A 14,225-nucleotide genomic window follows, 5' to 3' on the forward strand; every position below is an offset into this window, starting at 1 on the left:
AACAAACATCCAGCTCTAACTTCCAGTTAACAGGAAATATGGGGTATAGTACAACAGTAAAATGAAACCATGAAGAAGCAATCAAATCCAGAATGTGGTACATTCTACAGAATAAAGGATCTTGTTTCTTCAACATAAAAATGACATGGAAAAGGGAGAGAGGATGAATATTATAGATTAAAAGAGATTTAAGAAACACGAAGACCAAATGCTATGTGTGGATCCTATTTGGATACTGTGAGAACAAACCAACTGTAGAAATATATTTTTGAGATAGCCAAAGAAATCTGAATATAGACTGGGTTTTAAATCCCAGTATTAAGGAATTACTGTTAACTTAGCTATAATAAATGTACTGAGATTATGGTGGTGTTAAGTCTTTTTGTACAACAGAGACATATATTAGAGTACATTTACAGATTTTAAAAAATGATGGGATAGTTGAAACAAAAGACTGGCAAAACGTTGATAACTGGCTGACAAATATATGATGGATTATTATACCATTTTCAGCCCACTTTTATGCTTGCAATTTTTAAAAACACAAATTAAAGGTTAATGAAGTTATAAGTAAAGAGGATAAAGGACTATAGAATCAGAAACACTAGACTGAAAGCTAGTATTTGCTATTTACAATAGGTATGACCTTTGGAAAGCTACTCAAGTTGATTCATTTTCGCACTTAAAACGAGAATGCCAGCTATGTAACGGAGATGTGAAGACTCTCTTACCTCATCATCTATCTAGTACATGCAAAACGCTCAAACAAACATTATGACAAATAGTAGGTAATTAACAAATATTAGTTTCCACTCTTATCTTGTTTGAAAACACAAGCCCCCAAAACCAAGGGGGACTTTTTTTTTAATAGAGCATGGGGAAATAATGAGAAATAAAATATTATCATAGAAGCAAACACAAAAAATTAACTTCCTATTTGGTTAATTATTCTGGAAAAACAATATCAGGAATTTTTTTGTTTAAAGTATCTTTCTAGAAAGTATTTTGTCAGATTTCTAGTAAAAATAAACACGAGTAATTATCTCCACTCCCTCCTGAAACCCACTAAGATAATAGTAAAGAAAAAAAGTTAGGAGTTCCCATCATGGCTGGACTAGGATCCATGAGGATTCGGGTTCCACCCATGGCCTCGCTCAGTGGATTAAGGATCTGGCATTGCCATAAGCTGTGTGTAGGTCGCAGATGTGGCTTGGATCCTGAGTCGCTGTGGCTGCGGTGTAGGCCGGCAGCTGTAGCTCTGAGTTGACCCCTAGCCTGGGAATCTCTATATGCCTCCAGTGTGGCCCTAAAAAGCAAAAAAAAAAAAAAAGAAAGAAAGAAAGAAAGAAAAAAGTTATAAATCCACAGGAACAAAGAAATAGGAGGAAGCAAAACTAACAAAATTTTGGAAATTGGTTGGTTTGATGGTAATGGACTGAGCAGAATAGAGAAAGCTGAGAGCACATGTCTACATAGAGGAAAGACAATCAGAAACAAAGACCAGGAAACAGGATAGTCGGGATTTCTTAAGAGGAGTGTGAGAAGCTGGAAGGCAATATAACAATGCCTTCAAAATTCCAGGTGAAATCAATTTCCAAGCTAGAAATCTGTACACAGGTAAACTATCAATTAATCAGACAAGTTCACAAAAATTTACTTCTCAGGCACTCTTTCTTAGGAAACTACTGGGATAAGTTCTATAAAATAGGGAAATAAAGGAAAATTTTAAAACCATGAAATCTAGGAAATAGAATCTCTAACACAGGAAAGAGCAAAGACTCTTCCAGGGCAATGCTGTGTGAGCCACAGTGCAATTAGTCTCAAACGGAACAGAAGATGAAGTCCAAATGGGATGCTGCCAAAAGAAGGGGAAAAAATTGATAGATTTTACCTGATTATCCCAGGAGCAGTTTAGTTCTTTTGGAGAATTATTGATAAGGGCACAGAAAACCAAGCAAACAAAAAAAGACTCATTAATTCCGGAAAAAAAAAAAAAGTTGTAAGAGAAATGAGATGCAATCATCAACTACATGGATTGGCTGAGAATATACAGTCATGATAATTTAAGCAACTGAAAAATGACTTAAGCAAAAATTATAACTATCCTATGAAGAGGTATATGAGATATATGTAGGAGAGAGGAAAAGTCCCAAATTCTCATTGGTGAGAGTCTAAAACTGAAAAAAATCAAGAAACAGCTATATAAGCAAGGCTAATAATATGGAGGCAATTACCAAAAAAGCCAAAAGAATTAAAAGTAATATTGCCTGCAGAGAATATTATTTGGGGCAGGGCTACTCTTTTGTTATAATTTCAGTGGTCTCAGTGGTTTTTAACTCTATCATTTGAAGATTAGTATTAAAAGTGATTTTCAGGTAAGAGTGCCCTAAGAAAAAACAAATCACAAATCACTGTCATTAAGGTGCAATAACTTGCAGATTTGTCTTATTTCATAGTAACTACTAGAGGTCTACAGCAAGGGAAGATGCAAATAAACACCCCCTTCTCCTAAACAAAAATAATTTATTTCTTATTTCTCTCTTGGTAGCCAGCCTCTAAGATACCAATAATCTTTTTTCTGCCAGGATCTGGACTTCCCCTGCAAGCTGCCCAGAGTTACACATTGAGCTGCTGCTGCTTCTGCAAGCCCCCCCACATGGCCCATGTACTCTGAAGGGCTCCTGCCCCTGCCAGCATCTGTTCTCTTAATACACGCCCACACTAGCAGTTGCTGGTTGCCTAGGTACCTGCCTGTACTCCAAAGGATGGCCTACTGCCTGTCCAGCAACTCCAGACTGGCTAAACGAGCAAACTTCTCTGCTAATAAGCTGAACCACACCTTCTCCAATGAGGTTTGAACCTCTTCCAATTTGTTCTTCCTGGAGTATTGTCAGCCCTATAGTACCATATCGAATCTCCTTACATCTTACAATTACTCTTGCATTACAGTTAGTCATTATTTATATTAAACTTCCCTCATTCTATCTCCTGGTTGGACTGAAACTGCTACAACATAATAAAGCACTGTACATACATATTTTCCATTACTAAACTGTGTGCTTTCTTCAGCACAAAGATGCTATCTTAGTCCTCTTTCACTTGCCAGAAACAAGTGAGTACTCAATGTTAGCTGAATGAATTAAACAGCACTGTTGAGAGATGCCATGTACCAAGCAAAAAACTGGGCTGGATTAATACTGCCTCTTCTAATCAGCAATTTGCAGAACCCTATGAATCTGGGAAGCTAATCCTCTGAGGATAGGTAATGAAAAAGACATGTGGGGAAACAGAACAAGCTTGTAACTTAAACTGAAAAAGTATGATAATTTATGCTATCACACGCCTGAAATGAGTCACTAACAAAATATACATATTTTTGATCAATTACGATCAATTACTCAGTGGAAGATCCAACAGGTGGTTCAGGCTTTAAAAAAAGATGCTGAGGTCAGTTATTTTACATGGGAGGCAGCTGATGAAAAGCATATCCAGGTTCCAAGGCCTGCAGATCTTACCAATTAAAGCTAATTGGCTGCTACTAAGATTAGGCAATAAATGTAACTCTCAGTGCTGAGGTCACAAACTGTTGACCTACAGACATGTTTTGTTTGTTCTGCAGGATTTTAACATTTTAAAGTTTAATTGCCAATGTTGAAAAACCAGAGACTTTTTACAGAAAAGTTCCAATTTCTGGCTTCTGAAGTATCACAATTTTACAAGTCCAACCCCACCTTTCTGCTGGAACTGAGTAGCACCTACTCCTTTATATAAGGCATCTGCTCTCCTGTTTGCCACAATTCCAGCCAGGGCCATTTCCCTTGTTTAAGGAGCTTCTACAGCCCTTGTAAGCATGAGCATGGAATCCCCAGTGTAGGAGTTTCACAATCATGGGTTTTGACATCACAGTTTATTTACTCAATTATTTATTTGCTTTTTAGGGCTGCACTTGCGGCATAGGGAGGTTCCCAAGGCTAGGGGTCTAATCAGAGCCACAGATGCTGGCCTATGCCACAGCCATGTAGCATCCAAGCCTCATCTGCGATCTACACCACAGCTCACAGAAATGCCAGATCCTTAACCGACTAAGCGAGGCCAGGGATTTAACCCGCAACCTCCTGGTTACTAGTCGGATTTGTTTCCACTGCGCCACAACAGGAATCCTCATGGTTTATTTATTTACTATCACAAAATTTTAAGTTTCTCCTCTATCATTTACTAGGTAACGGTACTTAGCAGGGGGACCTTGGTCAAGTGAATAATAACAGAACTTATCTTACAGAATGGATATAGTAAATAATCAAGAAACACTAGCAATTTATTACTGCCATTATTAAGCTGGGCAAAAGAATGGTGTGGGGGGGGCAGGGGGAGTGCTGGTCTGAAATCAGAAGATTTGAGTCTTAAGACCAACTTTCTCACTTAGAAGACATGTGACCTTAGGCAAATTACTCAGATTTTTAGCCTCATTTTCCTCAACTGCATAAAACTGTCTTCCCTGCCTAACACAAAGCAATGTAGTGAAGACAGATGATGTAAAAGGGTTTTATTATTTCTTAAAAGTGTAATTCCATGTTTAAACAGTAGATAAAGAAACTACCCATAGGAGATAGCAGTGTTAACTGGCTTTAGTTATATAAATATGACAGAGAAATACACCAGACTGAAGGAAAGGGGAAACACTCAAATATTCTAGGTGTGCCTGAAGCCCCAAGGAAGTTATCTTTGGAGTCCAGACTAGGAGAGCGAGTTAACTGGTAAGAACCTGCCAGAGTAGCTATAGGGTAAACTGAAAAACCTTGCTCAAGACCAAGAGCCTAGAGAAAAGATTAACTGTTCTAGAAGGACCTGTAACCCCAGATTTGAGAAAGGATTAACTAATGCCCATGCCTCATTAGAGTCAAGGTATTGTTTCTAACTGGAACCAAGTTAAATGGAACTGATTTCCAAGAAAGATTTTTTTTTTTTTAATATTGCCATGGAGAGTATAAAGAAAGCAAAAAGAGAAAACAGATTCTTGCTTCTTTAAGCTTGTTCTTTTTCACTCGCTCTAAAGAAAACTAGGAAAATAATATCTATCGTTGATAAAGGTACAGAAACTCTTCTCTCCTGCTCCTGGTAAGCATGTGATCTGGCACATTTGCTAACATAACAGACATCCTGCATGGTGCCTGAATGGACAGGGCTCAGTGTCCCACTGCTCCCTGGCTATAGCAATGAAGCAAGAGCCAATCCTTTGGCAGGTCAATGACCAACAGCCTGGTGGAAAAATACACTAGGACAATTAGATTCCTCTCTCAGGAATTTGCATTCAGGACAGAGACTGAACCAGAAAGTTAAGAACTAAGCTAGAGACAGAGGTTGCCATTTGTAGCATGTATAAAGTTATAGGCTGAAGCAGCTTGTTTACAATGAAGTAAAAGGAGCAGAAGAGGGGGGGGATCTGAAGCTCAGAGAGAAAATAAAGAATTCCCTCAACTCTGGACCATTGCCCATTTTCTTGAGATATAGCCACATTTCATTTGTCTGGGAGCTCTGTATCATTAAAATAAATTTTTCTTTACTTGAGCTAGTGGGTGTCTGTTTTCAGCTACCAAAAGGACCTAATCTAGAACAGAAATTGTCTACAACAGCAGTTAAAATCAACAGTCCAGTGGACAAAATGTGGAGGGTTGGCAAGTACATAGTTGTAGACGAAACAGAAATCATGTTAGGTAAAAGTACTCCTTACAAAAGTCATGTATTGCATGTAAGCACCACAAGCAAACCACTTCATTGCTTACCTAACTTCCAGCCCTTTCCAGAGTCCTTGGAAGAGACAAGATGAGAAAACATGGACTTGTGTGCCTACCAGCAAGATAATTGACTGGCAATAGATGCCTGACTTGCCCAGCTAAACTGTGGGTTAACTATAGGTTAAAACAATAGGTGAAAAAGTCATCTAGATATACAAACAGTTTTAACTGGCTGGTGAGTCAAGTAGTGGTTATGCTGGGTATTAACACAGTATCTAATAAATAAAGTGAGCTGGAGAGAAACAGGGATAAAGAGAACAGGCAACCTCTAAGGGACAAAAAGAATGGCCTCTGGCTTAGAAATTCTAGTTCCCATAAGCCTAACTGTGCTTTCTTCCTTTGCATTTGGATGTCTGGAAACTGCAACAGCATGTTTTCTACTTGAGTGCTGAATTAAGTGAGTTTTTGTTCCTTATACTCAAGGGCAAAGACTGGAAAAGACAGTATACACACAGTAAAAGTAAAAAGTGCCTGATGGGGGTGGAGGGAACAACACTTTCAATCCAGTAATTCTATATAATGATAAGCTTGCATCAAAATTTATTATACACACATAGCAGCTTTATTTATAAATAGGGAAAAGCTGGTAAAAACCTCAATATTCAGAATGTATACATGTGTCACCTTGCTGTGCAGAACAACACTGCAAACCAGCTATAATGGAAAAAATAAAACTCAGTATTAAAAAAAGAAAACCTCAATATTCAAAGATCTGCTAACTGAACTACAATGTATTCATCCTAGCAATACTGTGTAGCCATTAGACGCTATAGATAAGTACAGGTACCCATTTCCACTCAAACTCATGCTCCCTGACTGAGAAACCAAGTAGATCAGATAGCAAGGGGTATTGTACTCAATACGGAAAGATGTTAATGATATATTAAATTTTAAAAAGGTTACAAATATATATATACTGTATTTTTGTTGAAGTAGCATATTTATATATATTTGTACACACACACATCAAATGAAACCTTTTCTACAATGCCTGTAATGTTTTTGTCTTTGATTTCCAATCCCAACCTAATTTGTAACAATCATTAAAAACTCTCCTGAAAAATTAAATACAGATTTCTTTCAGAGATTCTAAGGTAGGATTTGGAAAACCAAGTTCTAGCTGTACTATAGGACTGAGCAGCACTATGGTTAAAAGGCAAGCAGTTAGGATGGAAAAAATAAAGGGTGGGAAGTTCCTGTTGTGGCTCAGCAGGTTAAGAACCAAACTAGTATCCATAAGGATTTGGGTTTGATCCCTGGCCTCACTCAGTGGGTTAAAGATCTGGTGTGGCTGTGGCTTAGGCCGGCAGCTGCAGCTCCAATTCAATCCCTAGCCTGGGAACTTCTGTTTGCTCTGGGTGCGGCCCTAAAAAGAAAAACAAAGGAGGCCTGAGGCTTAACACCAGCTGAAGGCACTCTTGCCCAACAAGAGCTACTCTCTAAAATGTTTCAATATAGCTGGGCCAGTCTCTTCACTGTCTCCCTTTTAAATCATTTTCATTTGTTTTTCACCATGCTTGCTGTTCATTCTAATTCCCTGAAAACTGACTGTCCTCTATGAGCCCCTCTGTGTAACATCAATTCAAGTCTTAATTCCTTCAGAAAGCAGTCTCTGACTATTCCAGGCAACAGTGATTTTTCTTTCTTGCAAACAGGTGTATTTTCAAATTGAGATCTATTTAAGAGAGACACTCAAAATCTCTAAGGTTGTAGTCAATACAATGGAGTGCCAGACAGGAAGCTCCAGGTCATTAAAAAGGCATTTTGCCACAAGCAAAAACATGTAAGATCAAAATGCACTCAATGTTGGAGATGCTGTCGTGGCTCAGTGGAAAAGAATCCAACTAGGAACCATGAGGTAGGGGGTTTGATCCCTGGCCTCACTCAGTGGGTTACGGATCTGGCATTGCCTTGAGCTGTGGTGTACATGGCTTGGATCTGGAGTTGCAGTGGCTGTGACGCAGCCTGGCAGCTACAGCTCCAATGAGACCCCAAGCCTGGGAACCTCCACACGCCACAGCTACGACCCTAAAAAGACAAAAAAAAAAAAAGTTAACTGCACTAATAATGAGCCCAATATTCAAAACAAATAAAATGAAATTTTAAAAAATTTTTTAAAATTAAAAAAAAAAAAAAAAGGGGAGTTCCCTTTGTGGCTCAGTGGTTAACAAACCCAACTAGTACCCAAGAGGACATGGGTTCGATCCCTGGCCTTGCTCAGTGGGTTAAAGATCCAGCGTTTCCGTGAGCTGTGGTGTAGGTCACGGACTCGGCTCGGATCCTGCGTTGCTGTGTCTGTGGTGTAGGCCAGAGGCTGCAGCTCCAATTCAACCCCTAGCCTAGGAACCTCCATATACCTCAGGTGCTGCCCTAAAGGAAAAAAAAAAAAAAAAAAAAAAAAATGCAGTCAATGTGCATAACGTGTCCACTTCCATATGATCCTTGAGTATAAACTTGGGAAGCAAAAAGATAAAATGGCAGTAAAAAAGCAGAAACCAAATAAGTCGTGTTGCATTCTATTTAAAGACAAACTTAATACAGGAAGGTATTGTTAGTGAGGCAGATAGCCTAGGCTAGTTCACTCACTCACAACCATTTCACCCACTCACCCCTTGCCTTTCTCTAGTGCAAATGCAGGAAAGCTAATAGCCATCTTTTTTTTTTTTTTGTCTTTTTGCCATTTCTTGGGCCGCTCCCACGGCACATGGAGGTTCCCAGGCTAGGGGTCCAATCGGAGCTGTAGCCACCAGCCTACGCCAGAGCCACAGCAACGTGGGATCCAAGCCGAGTCTGCAACCTACACCACAGCTCACGGCAACGCCAGATCCTTTAACCCACTGAGCAAGGTCAGGGACCGAACCCGCAACCTCATGGTTCCTAGTTGGATTCGTTAACCACTGCGCCACGACAGGAACTCCTAATAGCCATCTTTTAACCTTTAAAGCTGAGAGTGGCAATGACATTTTGACCAAGTAGATATAGACAAAAGCTCCTGGGGAGGGCTGTTCTTCCCGTTTTGCCCTTCCGGCTGCCTGAACATAATGCCTGGAGGTAGAGCAGCTATTTGCAACCCAAAAAGTGAAAGCAAAACAGAAAAAAGGGAGAAGTCTAGGTCCTTGCTGACATATGACACAGGTGCTATACAATCCCAGTATGTCCACATCCAGATTTCTTTATATGTGAGGAAAATAAACCCTGTCATTGTACAGTAGGTTTCCCATTCCTTGCAGATGCAGATGTTCCTGATTCAGTTAGCAGGGAGCTTGGAAGGGTGTTCTCAACTATCTTTCCTCCTCAACACATAAGACAGTGAGAACACTTTCTCTCCATTAAGCACTTCACTGTATACTACAGCTGCGAGCCTCAGCCTGGCAGGCACCAGAACATGGGAAGCAGAAAAGAAAGTTCTGCTGTTCGCCAAACCATGGCGATTACCAAAGCAATGTCTCCTAAACGCATCTCTGGGAGGCCATTCAATCTGGTCCTTCCAAAAATGAAACAGGAATTTTTGGTTTTCTACTCAAGTTGCTCCTCCTTTCAAAGTCAGTTCTTTCAAATTTTATTCCTTACTAAGTATTTACTAAGAAATTTAGGTAATTACTTAATAAACCTCTCATAAAACCACTCTGTTAGAAAAATGTCGTGAGTTCCCGTCATGGCTCAGGGGTAACAAACCCAACTAGTATCCATGAGGACCTGGGTTAAGTAAGAATCCAGTGTTGCCGTGTGCTTCGGTGTAGGTCAAAGAGGTAGATTAGATCCTGCACTGCTGTGGTGTAGGCCGGCTCCAATTTGATACCTAGCCTGGGAACTTCCACATGCTGTAGTTATGGCCCTAAAAAGACAAAAAAAAAAAAAAGTTTTAACCCCACAGAAATAAAAAACCAAATTTTTGCCTTAAAGACACTTATACTTACAGGTGTACTATTATTATTTATCATGGTTACAAAAACCCTGGTACTCTGGAACTCAGTTCTGTACAGATGCCCATGACAGCTTTTTTGCAGGGGTAATATAGCTCTGAAATTATTAATCACTCTTTTTTTTTTTTTTTGCTATTTCTTGGGCTGCTCCCACGGCATATGGAGGTTCCCAGGCTAGGGGTCTAATTTGAGCTGTAGCCACCAGCCTATGCCAGAGCCACAGCAATGCGGGATCCGAGCCGCGTCTGCAACCTACACCACAGCTCATGGCAACGCCGGATTGCTTTGTTGTTTTTTTTTTTTTTTTTTTTTTTTGTCTTTTGTCTTTTTTTGTTGTTGTTGTTGTTGTTGCTATTTCTTGGGCCGCTCCCACGGCATATGGAGGTTCCCAGGCTAGGGGTCTAATTTGAGCTGTAGCCACCAGCCTACGCCAGAGCCACAGCAACGCGGGATCCAAGCCGCGTCTGCAACCTACACCACAGCTCACGGGAACGCCGGATCCTTAACCCACTAAGCAAGGGCAGGGATCGAACCCGCAACCTCATGGTTCCTAGTCGGATTCGTTAACCACTGCGCCACGACGGGAACTCCTAATCACTCTTTAAATGCATTTTACAGTTGTAGTTTCCTACTATTTTCTGCATTTGGGAAATATCTTCAAGTAGGCGCATTTCCACAAATTATCCACAGAGGAACTTATACTCAACTTTAAAAAAAATCCTCATATATGTTCTTTTACTTTATTAAACTATAAAATTTGGACTAAGAAACTTCCCAGCCAGAATCATTAGATATTTGAAAGAAGGGAAATAAAAAATCCTTCTAGTAGATAATCAACCAAGCTGTTCCCTTTTTAAAATTAATACAAACTCATTATCAGTGAAGAGCTAAAATAAATGTGAATGGAAACTACATGGCATTAAGAAAATGACCAATCTCTCTTAATGCTAATCCCCGCAACTAAACATGCAACATAAAGGATTTGGGTAAACTGTTTACTTATCTATTTTTGGCCATACCCACAGCATATGGAAGTTCCCAGGCCAAGGATCAAATGAGCTGCGGTAATGTCAGATCCTTAACCTCCTGCACCACAGTGGGAACTCCTGAACTATTTATTTTTTAAATGGCAACCTAATTCTAAGATAGAGATATTCACCAAAATACACTCAATATATATTTTCTCACAATGTACAAGAAAACACTGCTAATGGCAGTCCAGAACATTTATATCCATTAAAACCTACAGAAAAATCATGAACACAATCTTAACACAAGTTTTTAAAAAAAGATTAAGGGAAATGCTCCCTCCAAAACTGCAATCGATTTGGCATTTATCTTTTCAAGTAGTTTTCACTGAAAAGTCTGAATAATCTAAATCACTCTTCTAAGCAGGCCTTCCCTTCACTGGCCTGGTTGAGAAAGGTACTCAGTTGTCAACAAAGTCAAGACTTCCATCCAGTACTCTGGGGTTCCGCCAAATTCACTCTTCTTAGACTTCAGTGAAAGGTTTGATCCTGATTAGGCGCCTGCAAAGGTCTGCCAAGAGTTCTGGTGCACAAGCCTGGGCAAATCAGGCCCTGGTGAACAACTCAAACCAGTGGGCCCTGTTGATGATTCCTATTCAAAGGATAGCAGATCAAGAACTGTGGGCACTAGAGTTCCCGTTGTGGCACAGTGGTTAATGAATCCGACTAGGAACCATGAGGTTGCGGGTTCCATCCCTGGCCTTGCATTGCCGTGAGCTGTGGTGTGGGTCATAGACATGGCTCGGATCCCGCGTTGCTGTGGCTCTGGTGTAAGCTGGCAGCTCCAGCTCCGATTAGACCCCTAGCCTGGGAACGTCCATATGCGCAGGAGCGGCCCAAGAAATGGCAAAAAGACCAAAAAAAAAAAAAAAAAAAAAGAACTGTGGGCACTGTTCACTTGAAGAATTAAAATATACATTTAATAGCTCTAAAATATCACCAGTCAGGTTTCTGTTGTTTTTTAAAATTGTATTAGTAGTTTCTTTGGGGGGAAAAATCATTACTACATTAACTTAGAGTCTAAATGAGAAGTAAGGTATGGGCTTACATCTTCCTCAAATAAAAGCTGTCCCAAGAAGAGTGTTTAAAATGTTACATATATGTGTAGATGTACTGCTACAACATGGTGGAAATAAATTTACAATTTCTTCAACTCAGCTCAACCACTGCATTTTTATTATTAGAATCTAAACAAACCCAAGAAAATTTAGGCAACATTACCATACTTGGTGCCTCCAAGTCTAGGTACATTGAAGAACTTCTTATGTGAACTGTCATTTAATGTTTCAATAAGGTACTCAAAGGCATATCCTGAAAAAAAAATTATACTTCCATTAAACACAGATACAAAGGACCTTTATTCAAACAAAAAATAGCTAGAAATCAGCTTTGTCCAATAAAATTTTCTGCAGTGGTCCAAAAGTTCAATTCTTTGCACTGTCTATCAAGGTAGCCATTAGCCACATGTGGCTATTAAGCACTTGAAATATGGTTACAATGAACAGAGTTTTAAATTTTAATTAATTTAAATCGTTACATGTAGCTAGCGTCCACTGTATTGGATAGTATAACTCTAAACCATGACTCTTCTCGAATTAAAAACTGGTAAAATAACTCTTGAAATGTGATAACAAAGAATACCTAGAAAGGGACAATAAGAATTATTTATAAGAAGTATAGGTATATTTTGTGAAGACCTGCGTAAATATAGACAGGACAATTTGAGAACCGTCACAACTATAAGAATTTTTTTAAAAAAATAATCAAAAGACAGATTTTTACACTGTAGTCAACAACGTGAACAAAATCAAAACCAAACCAAAACAACTTATCAGGTCAGACCTTAATAGGTCTTAAGACTAAGGGTAAAGGTGAAAAACAAAACATCTGGGTATATTAGCATGTCTTCCTGGTTTTGCATGAATTGACGCTTAACTACAAAGACCCAGGGGTCTCCTGCGAATGTACCCCAACTCCTACATTCTTGAAGTAGTGGGGAGGCAGCCTTGAGGTTAAAGAACATTCAGAGCTTTTGTGCAGACTCATTGCGGTGGGTGGGCAGGACCCTCAACATTGTTCGGACCTTGCTCGGAAATGAGAAGCAATAAGCAGAGCTCACTTTGGGGGAATACTAAATGTTTTTCCTCTTTTTTATTGAGGAGGAAGCTAAGAAGGTGGTTGGGGGTAGGGGGGCGGCGGAGGAGACCCAGAGCTGCAATAAATGGTCTGGGAACTGATTAACCAGTGTTCGGCCTTGACCGCCCCCCACTCCGCTTCCAGAGGCAAAGAGAGAGGGAGTGACTTGAGGCTGGACAGCGGAATAAACAACTATCTGCGAGAGACCCAACCAAGGAGACGCCGGCCCCCACCCTCATCTCTTACAAATGGGGGGCGGGGAGAGGACGAAAGTGGGCCTCTCCCTGACCGTAGTGCTAAGTGAGGAGTACCAAAAAGACTCTGGAAGGGGCCAACAGGCTGACGCCGCCACTGGTCGAGGCCAGCGGCGGAGCGGACGGGCCTGATGGGGTCACGCTGCGGGGCGAGGGCGGCGAGGCCGGGCTCTCGGGGCCTGGAAGCAGAGAGTGAGGCCCATCAGGCAGGCCTTAAGGGAGCAGGACCTGAGCCCAGAGGGCCCGGGAGCCGGCCGAGTTACTCCAGGCGAGAAGCAAAGGACCCGGAGCCCGGGAAGCGCGCGTCTCCAGCTGCCACATCCCAGGGGGCGGACTGAAACTAACCTGCACTTGGGGCGTCCATCGCCGGAGACCATATTATCCCTGCGGGGAGGGGGCCCGCGGGGTAAGGAGGGGGAGGCCGGGCGGGGAAAAAGGGGAGGAAGGCAGGCGGACCCGCAAGGGAAGAAGGAAAAGAGCAGTCTCGCGCAAACACCGCGAGAGCCGCAGAGTCGACCCCAGGTCTAGGTCTGAGCTCGCGGGATTTGCCGCCCAACTCTCGCGAGATCATCGGACGTGGAGACAAAGAAAGAGAAGGGGCGGAGCCAGCGAGAAGGCGATTTTTTGCGCCTGCGTCCCTGTTCTCGCGATCGGACGCTAAGGCTGGAGCGGCTGTATCTTCCACGGCACTAGCTTGGCCCTCCTAGCGATCCGTTACTAAGTTGCGGCTTCAAATATCTAATTGAGGTTGTGAGATCCAGCGGTGCAAGGGCTCCAGCGGTGCAAGGGCTCCAGCGGGATATCCAGCGGTGTGGGGGAGGGAGGAGTCAGAATTGCTACTCCTAGGAAAAACAGCCTAAGGCGAACCCCTTTCACCAGAAGATAGTCTCAGGCTAAACCTGTCGTATGTGTGGCCTGCACGCGTGTTCTTGGAGAGGGTGACCGGACTGATCTGGCATGTAGGAAGCGCTCTAATTGTTGAATGAATTTTCCTTTCACCCCTGTAGCTTCATTCTCTCCTTTTCCACACACTCCTTCCCATGGGCAGTTAATCATGCTAAAGTCTCCATCCCGCCTCCGCCTCCGCTCCTC

At 41.4% G+C, this 14,225-nt stretch overlaps 1 protein-coding gene across 1 annotated transcript in view; it reads right to left on the bottom strand.

Moving 5' to 3' along the window:
• IREB2 (iron responsive element binding protein 2) overlaps nt 1–13,680 on the bottom strand; it is a 50,614-nt gene extending 36,934 nt beyond the window's left edge. Inside the window, 2 exon segments of the mRNA NM_001167781.2 lie at nt 11,965–12,054; nt 13,479–13,680. Coding sequence (NP_001161253.2) covers nt 11,965–12,054; nt 13,479–13,497 — 109 coding nt within the window. The 5' untranslated portion in view covers nt 13,498–13,680.
• Between the last annotated feature and the right edge of the window lie 545 nt (nt 13,681–14,225).

Source organism: Sus scrofa, chromosome 7 (genome assembly GCF_054392235.1).
Source record: "Sus scrofa isolate SSC_HxYL_T2T_F1_AM1 chromosome 7, Sscrofa_HxYL_maternal_Yorkshire_Landrace_v2.0, whole genome shotgun sequence".
In the NCBI taxonomy this organism is placed as follows: Eukaryota; Metazoa; Chordata; class Mammalia; order Artiodactyla; family Suidae; genus Sus; species Sus scrofa.